This window comes from Corvus cornix, chromosome 1 (assembly GCF_000738735.6).
Source record: "Corvus cornix cornix isolate S_Up_H32 chromosome 1, ASM73873v5, whole genome shotgun sequence".
Lineage (NCBI taxonomy): Eukaryota > Metazoa > Chordata > Aves > Passeriformes > Corvidae > Corvus > Corvus cornix.
Window position 1 is genome coordinate 16,978,522 of NC_046332.1, and position 16,103 is coordinate 16,994,624.

General features: G+C 41.3%; 1 protein-coding gene across 2 annotated transcripts; it reads left to right on the top strand.

Moving 5' to 3' along the window:
• The first annotated feature begins 1,926 nt into the window (after positions 1–1,926).
• On the top strand, positions 1,927–14,960 carry CCT8 (chaperonin containing TCP1 subunit 8). Of its 2 annotated transcripts, XM_039558372.1 has the most exons (16): positions 1,927–2,046; positions 3,839–3,929; positions 4,537–4,616; positions 5,785–5,934; positions 6,206–6,386; positions 7,105–7,166; positions 9,178–9,315; positions 9,754–9,932; positions 10,894–10,960; positions 11,041–11,128; positions 11,237–11,352; positions 12,596–12,667; positions 12,842–13,006; positions 13,403–13,522; positions 13,970–14,068; positions 14,728–14,960. In XM_039558372.1, the coding sequence occupies exons 1-15, from the start codon at positions 1,987–1,989 to the stop codon at positions 14,060–14,062; spliced, it is 1,662 nt and encodes a 553-aa protein (XP_039414306.1). In that variant the 5' UTR covers positions 1,927–1,986; the 3' UTR covers positions 14,063–14,068; positions 14,728–14,960. The 2 variants fall into 2 exon arrangements, with proteins under 2 accessions (XP_039414306.1, XP_039414315.1); XM_039558381.1 differs by lacking the exon at positions 13,970–14,068 and having other exon boundaries at positions 1,928–2,046.
• Positions 14,961–16,103: the final 1,143 nt, after the last annotated feature.

Genomic DNA, 16,103 nt, shown 5'->3' on the forward strand with positions numbered 1-16,103 from the left:
AAAACTAAACTGTGTTGTCCTGAGGTTACTTAAGGAACACATATCAAGTGATTTAACCAACCTTGCAGGCAGCCTGCTGCAGAGGTGGGTAATAGTCTCTGTTGGCTTACAGGCTCAGGTACTGCAGTATTATTTCTGAGGCCTTGAACTTCTTGTCTTTAAACAGTGTATTTGATTTTGTGTGGCACAGAAGCAAAGTTAATAAAACTTGTCAAACTTAAAGCAGATCCACTGTCTCCTGGCAGGAGAAATGTCAAGGTGGGCCTCCAAAGTGCTCTTCAGCATGTTCTGTAGTGAGCAGACTACTTGGCATTACCCTGGATAACAAGGACTTGACTGTGCTGCATCCAGCTCTGGGGTCCCCAGCACAGGAAGGATATGGACCTGTTGGAGTGAGTCCAGAGGAGGCCACCAGGATGATTAGAGGGATGGAGCACCTCTGCTGTGAGGAAAGGCTGAGAGAACTGGGATTCAGCCTGGAGAAGAAAAGGGTTTGGAGTGACCTAATTGCAGCCTTCCAGAACTTGAAGGGAGTCCACAAGGAAGATGGAAAGAGACAATTTATAAGGGCATGCAGTGAAAGTTTTGTGAAATGTGGAATATATAAAATTCTCATAAGAAAGGATATTCCTTAATGTTTGGTCCTTGTATACTTTCAAGTTGAATCAACAAGAAGGGAGATTTAATCCCTGAAATAGATAGAAGCTAACAAGCAAGTTCTAAGTGATGTCCAGGTGTTAGAAAAGAAAATTACTTGTTGGGAGAATTGCCTTGTTAAGGTTTAGGGCTTGACATGCTTTAATGATCTCAGATGCAGGGGAAGGATAACAAAGGGAAGAAGGATACCCACTGATAGGGGACACATAGCATGCAGAATTTATGGGCCACAAGGATATCTGGCCGAAGAAAACCTAATAAAACCAACTCAGCAATCATGCTGAAATCAGCTTGAACTGGGTAAAGGGTAATTCTGGCAGGGGGAGATCATTACCACTGACTCATGGACCACCAACTCAATAAACCCTCTGACTCAAAAGACTAATTGGCATGAGAAGCAAGAATCATTAAAAAACAGCAAATAGAATACTAATTAATAAGAGAACTATGTAACTTGCAGCCAATGAATACTAACTCCTTTGTTTGCTAAAATGTATTAAAACATTTTCATAATTGGCATGCATTATTTGTGGAAGTCCACTGAGCACCCAGGCTTGTACAACTCTGAAATAAATCATCAATGACCCTCTTGTTTAATTATTGGCATGTTGCACACCAGGTAATGAATCTGATTTTTGTGGACAATAACAGGACAAAGGGAAATAACAGGACAAAAGGCTTCAAACTGAAAGCAAGCAGGTTTAGATTGGGTATTAGGAAGAAATTCCTCCCTGTGAGGGTGGTGAGGGCCTGGCACAGGTTGCCCAGAGAAGCTGTGGCCGCCCCATCCGTGCAAGTGTTGAACGCCAGTTTGGACAGGGCTCGGAGCTGCCCGGTCTAGTGGAAGGTGTCCCTGCCCATGGCAGGGCGTGGATCTGGATGAGCTTTGAGATCCCTTTCGACCCTAACCACTCTGTAGTTCTGTGACACTTAGTTTTCCTGTCTGTGCATTGTGCTTCCGTTTGGACAAGTATGTACTAAGCGAAACAATTGACTGGAGTCTACTCAGTTTTATGATGAGCGTTTATCATCGGCAGCCATAAAAGCTCTGCACTGTTCGTGAAAATTCCATCGCAAAGCGTACCGAGAAACGCCAGAGGGACGGTCTACTAAATTCGACAGCGAAAGACAGGCTCAGAGGGAGCCAACCTCCTTTCCCGACGCTCTGCCGGCTGCCAACCCGGCCAGGCCTAAGCGTGACGAGCCCCGCTGCCCGCGCCCCTCACAGACCCGGCCCGGCCCGGCCCGGCCCGCGCCTGCGCGGCCCCGCGCTCCCGCCGTGCCCCGCGCGCTCTCGCCGCCGCAGCCCCAGCACGGAGCGGAGCGGAGATGGCGCTGCACGTCCCCAAGGCCCCGGGCTTCGCCCAGATGCTCAAGGAAGGGGCGAAGGTGAGACCGCCTTTGGATGTATGCGCGGATAAATGGATGGATGGATGCGAGAGGAGTCTCAGGGTGGCGGTGCGGGGAAAGCCCCGGAAGGCCGGCAGGGCAAGGCGGCACCACGTGTTCCGCAGGGCGGGGGCCCGGGGGGTTCGCGCACTGTCCCTCTCCCGGCCCGGGGCCCCTCCGCGGCCTTTGGGCTGCGGGGATCCGAGCCTGCCCGGCCCTGCAGGGCGGCGCCCGGCACACGCGGCCTTCGAGAAGTCTCTGCGGGGCCGGGATCCCGGCCCCTGCCGCTTCATCCCGCCGCCCCGGGGATGCGCCGGGGTCCGACTCGTGCCCACGCTGTTCGGGGAGCTCTCACAGGGGCTGGACAGCAGCAGTCAGCCGGGGCCTGTAGTTGAAAGCTGTTCAGACGTGTCCGGGTCGTTCTCTGCACTTGTGCTTGACTTTTTCTGTTAACCTTTGTCAGCGATGCAGAACAATGTAGTATTTCCTGTATGCTTCCTTGCCATAAGTCCGGTTGCATTATATTTAACGTTAACATAATAAAGATTTGGTAGAGTTGAAGGACTGTGCCTTAATAAAGGAGAACCTTTCTTTGAAAAGTGGACTGAAAGCAAGCAGGTGTGGGATTTTCCTTTCTTATTCATAGAATCAACAGAAGGGTTTGGATTAAAAGGGACCTTAAAGATCATTTAGCTCTAAACCCCATCCAACCTAGTCTTGGACGCTTCCAGGGTTGTGCATCCACAATTTTTCTGGGAAATCTGTGCCAGAGCCTCACCACCCTCACAGGGAAGAATTTCTTCCTAATACTTAATCTAAACCTATTCTCTTTCAATAGGAAGCCATTCCCCCTTGTCCTGTCTTTCCAGGCCCTTGTCCAAAGCCCCTCTCTCCAAGAAAGAAGGAAAATAGGAAAATTTCTGTTTGCTTCTACATAATAGAAAGAAGAGTGGAGGTAGCAGCTCTGAAAGCCCTCTTTGTTTCTTTTTAGAATCCTTCTTGGAGCCAAATAATGGCATATGTCTAGGGCAGGGGCAAAGCAGGGAAGCAGAATGGCCTGACTGCTGGTTCACTGTTAGACAATTCAAGGTCAGAACAGCAAGAGTTGTCTTCTGCAAAACAAGGAGGCAGCTGGCAATCTGAGATATTTGGTTTGTATTTAGAAAGCAAACATTATTGCTACTTTTCTCCCTTCTCTTATGGGCTGCACCGTACTTTTTATCCTGCTTTTTCTTCTTTCTTAGGGCCCTTTCTGGGGATCCCATCTTGTCTTAAGGTTTCCAAACTGAAGCCAGGCTGATCACCTTCTCAAGCACAAATATTTTGCTTAATCATTCTGTATTTTCAAATCACAAATGTTTTGAATGTAGAACTGAGTTAAATGATTTTTGTAGCATACAAAGGTGCGAGTAAAGAAGCACATACAAAAGCCCTTGCCCCTCTCCAGCTGGGTTTTGGTTGTTTTCTGTTTCTCTTTGGCATGTCACAAAACTTTTTTGGAAGACTGAGGGGATGCAAACTGTATTGCAAGTCGAGTCACGGTTTAGATTTTCTGTTTAGAAGCTTTTTGTGCCTACTGAGCTGTTGAGAAGATGTACACAGTAGTTCTCACTGTCTTTGGGTAAGGTTTGGTGTCTGTTTAAACTGTAAGTGAAATACCAAATGTATATTAATAAAAAACTTTGAGGGACTCACTAGATTGGCACTGCTTTGATGAGAAGTTACTAGTTCATCTTTTTTTTTTTTTTTTTTTTTTGTTAGCCTAATTCTGATCTGTCATTTTTCTCTTTAGCATTATTCAGGACTAGAAGAAGCTGTCTATAGAAACATTCAGGCATGCAAAGAACTTGCTCAAACCACCCGTACAGCTTATGGACCAAATGGTAAATAAATCCTAAAATTAATGCTGCATTTTTGAGACAAATGCTATGTTTGGAGGCTAAACATAACCTTGACAAAGGAGCAGCTGTTTGTTTCTGGGGGAAACACACTGGACTTGCTCTAAAACTGTGAACATGTTCTTTGTGACTGTAGAAATCAGATTTTGTTTTGATAGCTTTTGAGTTATGCTCAGTGTCTGCTTTTGCCAGGTTTTTGTCACAGTTACTGTGTTCGCTTTGAGACATGGTATAAAATACACGAAAAAGCACAAAAATTAAAGGAAACACGATAACACGGTAGTAGTCACAGCGAACATAATCTTGTTCAGTTAGATATATGGAAACAAAAGATATTCCCCTGTATTGTTTAATTAAATAATGTGCTGATATTTCTGGAAAGAAAACTGCTTACTCAGAAACTACTGATTTCTCCTTAATGTCACATACTTCAAGTGTTATTTCACAAAAATCTTTTAAAGTTCTTAAATTATAAACAGAACTAACACTTTCATGTGCAAGATACACCTGAAAGTTACGAAACAGTGTATGTGTACAGGATATTGTGTGCATAATGAATAATTTTTAAAAATTGTTTTGTTTTCCCATTTAGGAATGAACAAAATGGTTATCAATCATCTGGAGAAGCTTTTTGTTACAAATGATGCTGCTACTATCCTGAGAGAGCTAGAGGTAGATTTTCTTGCTTCAGAAGATGTCAATGTTTCTGCTCGTGGGCTGCTATGGTTCTGACTGTCAGTAAGGAAATGTCACTTTGCCAGATGATTTCCATATGTCACTTTGGAAATCATTTACTTTTTACACTGAATTTGAGGTCCACAGTGAAGAATATAATTCTTCTGTGAAGCAGCATTAATAGTTATAGGAGATGCTTAATAATTCCCTACTTTCTGCCAAACCAGTAGGTTTAGAAGGGGATATGTCTAGAAATGCAGTGGTTTGGAAAAGTCTCCGTGGCATACCTGTTGAGTTAATATCCCAGTGTTGTTGGTTGCCATGTTCTCCTGACTGCTTAGAATCCATCAATTGAATTTAAGAATCTGAGGCTATGGCAGCATCCTTCTGTAAATACTGTAAAGGCATGAAAAGGCTATCCTCTCTTAATTCTTCCTCTGACTTCAAATTGATACTTGAACAACATGAATAATATTTTACTGAATTTTATACTTGGTGATAGAAATAATGTAAGAATGAAGTAGTTCCTTACTGAATGCATTGTGTTGGTGTTCCATATGAGTAGAATAACTGTGGAAGTCTCAGTTGTGTTTTTAAAAAATATAGTCTGCATACTAGGGACCTACTCTGATGAATTTTGCATGTTACTTTCTGGTATAAAATGTTAGGTATAAGTATTCAGGAATATAGTGTTTTATTGCATTTATTTGAAAGAAAAGTGAAGCAGTGGAATCTTTAAGCAGAGCCTCCCCACTCACCCCCATTAAAATTAAACTGTTATTTAGACATGTACTTTGTATGTTACACATGAATTCAGTTTGAAGATCTAAACTCCAGAGTGTTTTCCTGTTGCAGAACTGAGTTGTGAAGCCACTGCATCCTGTAAAAGTAGTTCAGAACCAATGTCAAGGATGTCTAATACATGTTGTAGGGGCAATGCTCAGTTCTCTGATTTTTTTTTTTTTTTAATATATATTTGTCCTTTTTCTTGCTAGGGACGTTAGCCAATCTAGATTATCTGTGCTGTTTCTTTTCCAATTTTGTGCATTATTAGTATCTCTAGGTACAATTTCAAATAAGAGAGCTTAGAAAGATACGTAGAAAAGCCTGAAGCCACAATCTTAGGTGGGATGTTGGTAACCAAGATGTGTAATGTCTTTTATAGGTTCAGCATCCTGCTGCAAAAATGCTTGTGATGGCTTCACACATGCAAGAACAAGAAGTTGGAGATGGAACAAACTTTGTCCTTGTTTTTGCTGGAGTTCTTCTGGAGTTAGCAGAAGACCTTCTGAGGATGGGGTTGTCTGTCTCGGAGGCAAGTTATAGTCTCATTACAGTTCACACAGCTTGAATCCAGATTGCCACTGGTCAGTATTCTTGGGTCATAATATTGTGAATCATCTGCTTTCTTCTCAACTGATTTTTTAGATAAAGATGTTTGAAGGAGAACCATGTGTTCTGCTGCTTGTGATTGCTTGCTTCCCTTATAATAAAACTTTTGCATCTATTAATGTTTTATGGCAGTTTGAAAAGCAGATAAAAACAGTATGAAATGTTGTAGTGAATATTTACTGTTTGCTGCACAGGTGATAGAAGGATATGAAAAGGCTTGCAAGAAAGCCCTAGAAATTCTTCCAGACTTGGTGTGCTGTTCTGCAAAGAACCTTCGAGATGTTGAAGAAGTGGCATCTTTGTTGCACACGTCAGTGATGAGCAAACAATATGGCAATGAACAGTTCTTGGCAAAGCTTATTGCTCAGGCCTGTGGTAAGTGGGCAGGAATAGGTGTGGGTATGCAGCTAAAAAACAGTAGGTTTGCTTAGGGTTGTTACTTCTTCATGTAAGATGGAAAGTATGGTTAGGTTGGATTGGATGGAACTCTTTATCTCTGAAGTGACAGTAATCTTCCTCACGTTGAACTATGCATTGGCATTGTGGCTCAGAAAAGGTTTGCCTTTCCTACTAAGCATTCCTAGAAATAGCTTTCAAGTCTTTTCAGTGACCTTTTTAGAAACCCATCGTTTTCCCTCTTTTTACATCATTAGGAGGACATATTGTGCTTCACATAAGCGGATATTAGTTGCAGCCACAGAACAATGGAAGCAAGACTGTAGTTCTGTTGAGTTGTTCTCCCTTTAGATTTCCCGGAAAAAACCTTCATTTTTAGTTCCAGTGTTTACTCTAAATACTCTGGGTCACACTTGTCTCTTGACTGTATCTGTATGAGTGCATATTTAAACTTATTTATTCAGACTGCTTAGTTAATTATTTCTTTCTGATTATTACTTTATAAAAACAAAAATTCTGTTTCTCTGTATGCCAGTTATTAGTAGGTTATAATTGTCTTGAATTTAAGCAGGTATCTCAAACCACTGAAATTCAGTAGTTCAGAAAAATTGCAGGCATTATTTATGCTGTCATTGTTCTACTTTATTCACTAGGCAAGACATACTAATTTTTTTATTTTTCTTTTTTTTTTTGCCAGTTTCTATTCTTCCTGATTCTGGTCATTTCAACGTTGATAATATCAGAGTGTGCAAAATTGTGGTAAGTTTGAAGTAGCTGTCTTTGCTGTGATTATTAAGGTAAACAGTGTAATGAAGGTTAATCTTTGAACTTCCAAAGAGTCTTTCCTAATTTTGTTGTGGCATGGTGTCGCGGGCTCGGTTTGTAACCGGGCAGAAACACCAATTTAGTGTAGTGGTTTGGTCCAAAATACTCATTACTGTTTATCTGCTGTGAGATAAGAATTAGGAGAAATGCAAAACAGGCACCAAACTTGAAAGAATATAAAGAAGTTTATTAACAGACCTAAAAGAAGAAAAAAAAAAAAAAAAAAAAAAAAAAAATTATACCACCTTCAGAACTCTCCTCCTCCCCCCACCTTCCTCCCTTCTCCCACTGACAATGTTCAAAGACAACCCTTCAGATGTTCAGTCTGTTTACCACTTCCATAATAACCTTGTTCAGTCCATTTAGAAAGAGAATTCTCTTCTTGCTCATGCTATGAAAACATTATCACAACGAGACAGCCGCCCACTTCCAAATATTGTTCAGTCCATTTAGGAAGAGGAGTCTCTCTGCCTGCGTGTGAGTCCTTTCCCCCGACTTGCAGCTTTTCCCGCAACTGCTTCCGAGGGTCCACTCTTGAAGTTTTTTGGGGTACAATTTTAAGGTTGAGCCGTTCAGAAACAAAAACAGAGGCCCTTCTCCTTCCCTGGGAGCAAAGGGTCTTCATCATCTTCATCGTTAGGACTATCTCTGGGAGCATCTCTAGGAACTGAGGTTTTCTCCTTTCCCGTTTGGAGCAAAAGTCCTCATCTGGTTCATCTCTCCCTGTCCAAACTTCTCATGAAATTACAGCTGCGTCAGCATCTGCCTATCTCAGCGCAGGTGCTTTTGCTAACAAGTTTAACACTCCACCCCCCATATCTTCATGAAATTACAACAGGATACTCTGATATATCATAGCTTCACAACAGAATTTCAGCTTTAAGCATCTCCTCTCTCTCTTCCCTCAGGTTTTCAGCTCTTCACAGCAATAAAAAGGGTTAATCTCACCTCAGCCTTGCAGCTTTGCAGCTGGAATGTTGAATCTTTCTTATCGCAGTGGAGAGGGGGAGAGCCGAGCTGCTCCGGCTGCCCATGGCAAGGCAGTGGGGGGGGGTTCCACGGCTGGAACAGGTCCATGGCTTCAGGATGGCCGTGGCCCGGCCCGGCCTGGCCCAAGCAGGGCCTGGCCGGGCCCGCTGGCCCCTACACGGGGCCTGCAGCCACCTGTCCCAGCACCAGAAACGAGAGAGAGCTTGGAGGGGGAGTTTGCCTATTCTTAAATGTGGATCACAGAGGTGGTCACAACTTTAAGTGGCTTAGAGAATTGTCCATATTCAAACTGGCCAGCTGATAGGTTCTATCAGTTCCCAGAGGAAACTGTAAGCACCCCTTAGCAAGGACGTCCCTTCCGGGACTATGCTTGCTAACCTATGACACATGGGTAGTAAATTTTGGAAATTAGTCTTTACTTCTCTTGTTTAGTGCCCAGTAGAAACAGTCAGAAACAAAAATCATTAATATTGAAAGTAATCTAAAATGGGAACTTGTTAGAGAATGTTTTTGTTGCTGAATAAGCTAAAGTCTTACACTTAGGGTGTTCCATCCAAATGATTGTAAGGTTTGCTTTTCAGGCAGAATAGTGCAGCTTTCTGACAATAAATGGTCAGTAATATGATGTTCCCCCATTCATAGAACCAAAGAGTGGTTTGGGTTGGAATGTGTCTTAAAGATCCCTCAGTTCCAGCCCCCTACCATGGGCAGGGACACCTTCCACTAGACCAGGCTGCTCCAAACCATGTCCAACCTGGCCTTGAACACTTCCAGGTATAGGGCCAGCCACAGCTTTTCTGGGCAACCTGTGCCAGGGCCTCACCACCCTCACATGGAAGAATTTTTTCCTGATATTTAATCTAGACTTAGTTTCTTTCAGTGGGAAACCATTCTCCCTTGTCCCATCACTACTTGCCCTTGTAAAAAGCCTCAGATTCCATTTATTTCCTTTCAGGGTGCTGGTATTTCTGCTTCCTCAGTACTGCATGGCATGGTTTTTAAAAAAGAAACTGAAGGAGATGTTACTTCTGTCAAAGATGCAAAAATAGCTGTGTATTCCTGCCCTTTTGATGGTATGATAACTGAAACTAAGGTATGTTAAAGCTCAAAATAAGTTACATCTCTGTTTATGCTTATGTGCTCTTATTTTTAGACTTGGCTATAAATATTCTCGACACTTGGTGATTGAGATATTTTGAATATTGATTTTGTTAGTTTAAAAAAGTTCATAGAAAAGTTTTGAACCTTGATTGCTTCACAGGGTTTTTGAGATAGAGGAAATGGCGTTGGTTTTGTTGGGTTATGTGAGCCAAACTACAGCTCGAATTTCTGAACCTCAAGGTTGTCTAGAATTCCCTGGTGGTTTCCTTTTTTTTTCCTCTTGTTTTACCCTGTTGCCTGGGGAGGGTGTCAGTATTACAAAATAGAATGACTTGAAGGTTATAGTTAGGTTGGGAGACAAAATGGTTTGTCAGAAACTTGTAGGCATGTGGTTTAATGGTAAACTGTAACAGTGTATATGTTTTACTAGGGCACCGTCCTAATAAAGAATGCTGAAGAATTGATGAATTTCAGTAAAGGAGAAGAAAATCTAATGGATTTGCAAGTCAAAGCTATTGCTGATAGTGGTGCAAACGTAGTAGTAACAGGTGGCAAAGTGGCAGATATGGCTCTTCATTATGCCAACAAATACAATCTTATGTTAGTCAGGTAAGTACTAGGAGAGCACAAAAACATTTGGTCTACCAGATTTATGAAATGGACTTGCCATCTTATCTCTTAGCTCTTAAATTAATTACCAACAAAATACTGCAGATTACGTGTGTTCTTCTAGTAAGCCAAAATCTGACCTTCAACTTGGTTGTTTCATATCTTAAGTTTCTTGATAGAATTTCACCTCTGACAGCTAACTGGGGGAGTAACTTGTATATATTGGTTATATCTACAGTGTAGTGTATATACTGTTATTTTGGTTTAAGTGTTTCTACAGCACAGTCAAAATCCAGAATATCAAAATTCGTGGCTCTGGTAAAGAGGGATATGGTCTCAAAGGCACGTGAGACTATTCCACAATGGTTTTCCCTCTTCACAGTCCTCATGTGATGATTTAGAAATGATGAGATGCCTCTGTGTATCACTAATGTATTTATAGATGGAAATTCTTAACTTAATGACTTTTCTGTCATTTTTCTGCTCTGTTTGTCTTTTTTCCTATAAATCATGTTTGTACATCTTCAGAATATATCCTGCATCACATAAAGTCAGATATACTTAGCAGCAGCTCTCACCATCTCACGCAGATAAGTGGTCCTTTGTTGAAAGCTGTAAATTTATTAGTGCTGTCCAAAAAGTCTGTACTTCTGGAAATGGAGTGTGATACTGTAATGTTGTATAACAAAGAAGGATTATTATTACAGAGGCATTTTAAAGATCAAATCTTTTGCAGTAGTGGATGAAGCTTGGTGATTTCCATGTGTTTGAAGCTCTTATTTGTTTTAAAATTTGCACACTATCCTTGAAAACTGATACTTATAACTCAAAAAAATAATTGAGTGCATGCTTGATACTTGATGCAGTAAATTTTGATCTTGCCATTGGTTCACAAAATGCTGCCAAATTAAGAGAATACTCTTGTATGTGTTAACATTGTTATGGAAACTTGTTTTTAAAGGCTGAACTCCAAGTGGGACCTGAGAAGACTGTGCAAAACTGTTGGTGCAACAGCCCTACCCAGACTGGTATGTACCTCCCAAATGAGGTGCAGGAGGGTGAGAACTGATGAGCAGGTTCAATTCTTAACTCATGTTTTTCTTTCCAGACTCCCCCTACTCTTGAAGAAATGGGTCACTGCAATAGTGTGTATTTATCAGAGGTTGGGGATACACAGGTTGTGGTGTTTAAGCATGGTATGTATGGTCTGTAGAACTTCTGACATTGCTGTTGTGTTTGTGTGTTTGTATGTGTTTTAGATATAAGATTAATGAATTAATTCAGTAATGCATGTCTCTGAACAGAAAAGGAGGATGGTGCCATTTCTACTATTCTCATTCGTGGATCTACAGACAATCTGATGGATGACATAGAGAGAGCAGTGGATGATGGTGTCAATACTTTCAAAGTACTCACGAGGGTGAGTAATAAGAACACTTGAGTTATCAAAAGTGAGAAGTGGATCAGTTTGAGGCAAGACTTGAGCCTGCCCTGTGCTCGTTGCTACAAAGGCTGTAGATACTAATCTGCTTAGGTGCCTTCTGGAGTTGGGGAGATGGCTGTGTAGTATTGAGATGTGGAGGGCTGTGTAGAGAAGATTGCCATTGTGAACATAGGGTACAAGAAAGGTGGTGCTCAACATGGACTGCACTCAATTTTCCAGTAATGAGTGAGTTCTTGAAGGCAGATTAGCTTTGCTACTTTCTAAAGACAGCCAGCTCTTTCTTGACTTACTCTGTAGAAGTTTTGTAATGTTCTTTGGAAACCAGGCACAGAAGAAAAGCTAGATAGCTTTGTCACTTGGGATCAGGAGAAACTGACTGGTTGGAGACTCAATTTCTAGTTCATTGGTGATAACTCATGCTTCCTCCACATAATACAGATAGGTTTTTATGGATGGAAGAACTCAAGTCTTACAGAGGATTTTTTTTTGTGAGCAGCTTATGTGGTCTTAAATATTATTATTTCATTTTTCCTCTTTTTATACAAAAGGAAATGTTCTTGTATTTACTTGGAAAATGGCATGCAAAAATTGTTAAAACTGTTAATCTCTTCTACATACCAAGACATGGATATTGATTTAGAATACAGAAATGCTGTGCATTTATGATTGTGTCCAGGAGTTATCCTGTTTTAAGATTTATGATGGTTACTTTGTGGGTTAAAAGACCAGAGTTATTAAGTAAATTCTGGTTTGCCAAAGGATGTACAAAATGCTTAATTTAAAGTGTAAGAAAACAAAACAAAAACTCCCAACACCTTGTGATACCTCTTGACATATTAAACTTAGTGTACAGTAGATTGGTTTCCTGTATGATACTTCCCACCGAAATAATAGAAAAGACGAGAAAATCTAGGAATGCTGTTACAGTTAACCATGAATTGAAGTTGTTACAAAAAAAGCCAAAAAATCCCAGACACAAAACCCCCACTGCATTATTATTTTGCTTTTTACAAAAGAAGCTGTTTTTCTTCAAAGACATTGGAATGAACGAGTAAATTCTGGTATATTTCCCTTATAATGTGTGTTTGTTCCGATTCTTACTAAGTCTGTGTGGAATAAATTTCTGCTGCATTCTTGATATACTAGAAAAATCCAAAACCAATAAAAAGTAATAGATGCTTTAAGAAAAACACTGTGTTTTGGTGTGGTCTTTCCACAGGATAAACGTCTTGTTCCTGGAGGTGGTGCAACAGAGATTGAATTAGCCAAGCAGATCACATCGTATGGAGAGGTACAGCAAACAGGCTTCTTGGCTTTTCGTCTTCACACACACATTTTACAAAGAAACCACAAATACTATTTTATACCAACATATATAGTTGTGTATTAAAAACAAGTGTGGGAGGAAATGCTTCCCTATCTTACAGTTTTTGAAATGCTGACGTGGTTTTCAACTTCACTTTAGACTTGTCCTGGACTTGACCAATATGCCATCAAGAAGTTTGCTGAGGCATTTGAAGCCATTCCTCGAGCACTGGCAGAAAACTCTGGAGTAAAGGCTAATGAGGTCATCTCCAAACTTTATGCTGTGCATCAGGAAGGGAAGAAAAATGTTGGATTTGATATTGAGGTAAATAGTCTTTCATGTTACTTGTTGCCCTGCAGTGCAGGGTTATACCTAATAGTACTTCTATCAGTATGAAGTATTTATAGATTATTTTGAATTGTTGGAAGCTCTGTGTTGCACAGCCTAGAATAATAATTTATTGGAATTGAAATAGTTAAATGTTCGTTTTTATCAGCAAGCAGTTCAATTCAGTATAGTGTAGTGGCCTTAGGTCAGAGGTGGAGGGGGATACTGAACTAATGTGACAGGGAGTAAGTCTTCAGTAATTATTGACTTTGTCTTCCTGCTAATGGGTTAGGAATGAAGGTTTTCTGAAGGGAGGAGATCAGAAAAGTGATACCACCTTGCTGGGTAAAAGCCTGAGAAAGTTTTCAATAATGTTTTTTGCCCATCTGACAGGCTGAAGCTGCTGCGGTGAAGGACATGTTGGAAGCTGGTGTGTTAGACACCTATCTTGGAAAATTCTGGGGTATCAAGCTAGCTACAAATGCAGCAGTAACTGTCCTAAGGGTTGATCAGGTAAGCTTATGTGTCATTTGGGTGCTGAGTTAAAACCTGGCAGAACCCTCATGCAAATAGATGGAATCTCCTGGAAATGGAAGGCATAAAAATAATGCTACTTGAGAATGTGGTTTGTTCATTTCTGAAAGCCAGGAAGTAATTTGTTCAAGAGCTTGTAATCTGGAATGTGGCTGCTTTACTATAGCAGTACTATTAATGTTTGTTGGGTTTAGGATTTTTTTAAAAAGATTTTGTTGATATTTTAAAGACAGTTGATATTTGTATCCAGAGAGTTAACCCTAACTTCTGTAGGAACAAGCTTCAATAGAAGAAGCCTTCTGTCATGTATTGTTACATGAAAATCCCATTTTTAGGAAAGATAGAGATTACTGTCATAATGATAGAAATCTTTTATTATTTTGTGAAGCTTCAGCAAAAACGAATTTGCATGTAAAATTTCTGTAGATCATTATGGCAAAAACAGCAGGCGGTCCAAAAGCCCCTAAGCAACAAGGACATTGGGATAAGGATGACTGGAAAGATGAGCCTGAAAACTAGTGTGCAGTAAGCTCTGTTTTTCTAGCAGAGAGGTATCTGTGTGAGTGCATGCATGAGTTCATTGACAAGCACATGGCAGATTGTATTCTCCTTGAGAACACATAACACTGCTGTCGTTTGCTGTGTGCTGATTGCTACATCTTGTATTTGTGCCTTTGCAAACGAATTCTGCTCCTAAATCCAAATTTTCATGGAAGGGATGACAAGTGCAGGTTCAGTTTTACCTTACTTGTCCATATAGGCAGTGCAGAGAATGTGCTTTAACACGGACTTAATGGTTTTAAAGTGTGATACTTAGAGACAATAATTGAGAACAGTAGCTTTGATAATCCTCCTTTCTGTAGTGTGCACTCTGTAAACTAGTCTGCTGTTGGTCTGTTTAAGCACTCACTTTCTGTAGACTAACTGAAGTCTTACTTTGCATGCAAAAATGAGGTAAAATACCTTTTTTTACTGTATTGGGGTCAGCTTCTACCATTCTCAAGAAAGAAAAGAAAGTTGTTAATACCTCAATTAGATGGATAATAATATTCACTGGCTTAGGTTCAGAGTGGGGAAACTGCATGAATGTAGTGAACGCTAGCAGTCAGCATCATGTGGCTGTAAGAGAAGGGTACGAGCCTGATTTTAACATCAGCCTTTTTTATTTCTCTGTTTTCTTCAAGATCATTATGGCAAAACCAGCTGGTGGCCCAAAACCTCCATCAGGAAAGAAAGACTGGGATGAAGACCAAAATGATTGAACAGTTTAACTATTTCTTAAGTGACATGACTTTGTGAGTTTTTTAATATCCCAGTTGGAGCCTGTCACAATGTTTTGCTCTAGCCTTTAAATTATGAACAGTGTCCAATGGAGTGCAGAACTTCAGACACCTCAATAAACGTACTCACTGTTAAAGCGTGGACTTACTTCATTTGGAGCCAGCATGACATACATGGTTGTTCCCAGTCTGTGAATGTGTAGGGATAAATGACACTGTGTGGGTGTGATGGGCTGACCCTTGGCTGGCTGCCTGACACTCTCCTGGCGAGGAAGGAAGGAGAACTTCTCAGGGGCTGAGATAAAGAGGGGGAGATCACATACCAATTCCTGTTGCAGGCACAACAGACTCAATGTGCAGGGAGGCTGACCATGAGCCTGCTACAGGGAGGTCATAATCCACAATTGTTGTGACTCTTTGTGCTCTTATTTGTGCTCCTTGGCCAGTACTTGAGAGTAAACAGTCAAATGAATGTCGAAATAATTAAGTGTTGGCAGCAGGTCTGTGGTCCCTGCATTCAGTAGCCCCTCTCCTGAGACCCCACTTGGAGCACTGTGTACAGATGGGGTGCCCCAAACATAAGAAAGACAGAGAACTGTTAAGAGCGAGTCCAGAGGAGGGTTACCAAGTTGATAAGGGGACTGAGCACCTGCCCTATGGAGATGGGCAAAGTCAGGGCTGTTCTGCTTGGACAAGGTTGTGTGGAGACCTCACAGCACCTTCCAGTGTCTGAAGGGGCTACAGGGAAGCTGGAGAGGGACTCTGCATCAGGAAATACAGTGACAGGACAAAGCGGAATGCCTTCAAACTCAAATAGGGGAAATTTAGGGTAGGTACACAGAAGAACTTCTCCCCTGTGAGAGTGGTGAGGCCATGACACAGGTTGCCCAGAGAAGCTGTGGCTGGCCCATCCCTGGAAGTGTTCAAGACCAGGTTGTACAGGGCTCTGAAAAACCTCATCTAGTGGGAGGTGTCCCTGCCCATGGCAGGGGGTTGGAACTGGATGAGCTTTAAGGTCCTTTACAACACAAACCATTCTATGATTCTATGCTGCTTTTTTTTTTACATGCATCTCTCTCCTCACCCTTTTACGTCCCCATGCTCTCAAAAGGGCAGCCTGACAGCAGTGAACTGCATCACATTCTAATGACCTTAAAAATAAATGCTGAGCAGCACTAGCCAGCATGATGCAGAGTGCTGGAATCTTTCAGCTGAAGCCCCCTGTTAAGATTAATCTTGGGAAGTAAACAGCTTATGTGTCTCCAAGTAGCTTGAAAGGA

What these genes read in the sequence shown, in the direction of transcription:
- CCT8 (XM_039558372.1), top strand. Translation starts at nt 1,987, where the DNA reads ATGGCGCTGCACGTCCCCAAGGCCCCGGGCTTCGCCCAGATGCTCAAG. An exon ending in TGCTCAAGGAAGGGGCGAAG is followed by an intron (nt 2,047 to 3,838) that starts GTGAGACCGCCT and finishes TTTTCTCTTTAG; the next exon opens with CATTATTCAGGACTAGAAGA. An exon ending in TGGGGTTGTCTGTCTCGGAG is followed by an intron (nt 5,935 to 6,205) that starts GCAAGTTATAGT and finishes TTTGCTGCACAG; the next exon opens with GTGATAGAAGGATATGAAAA.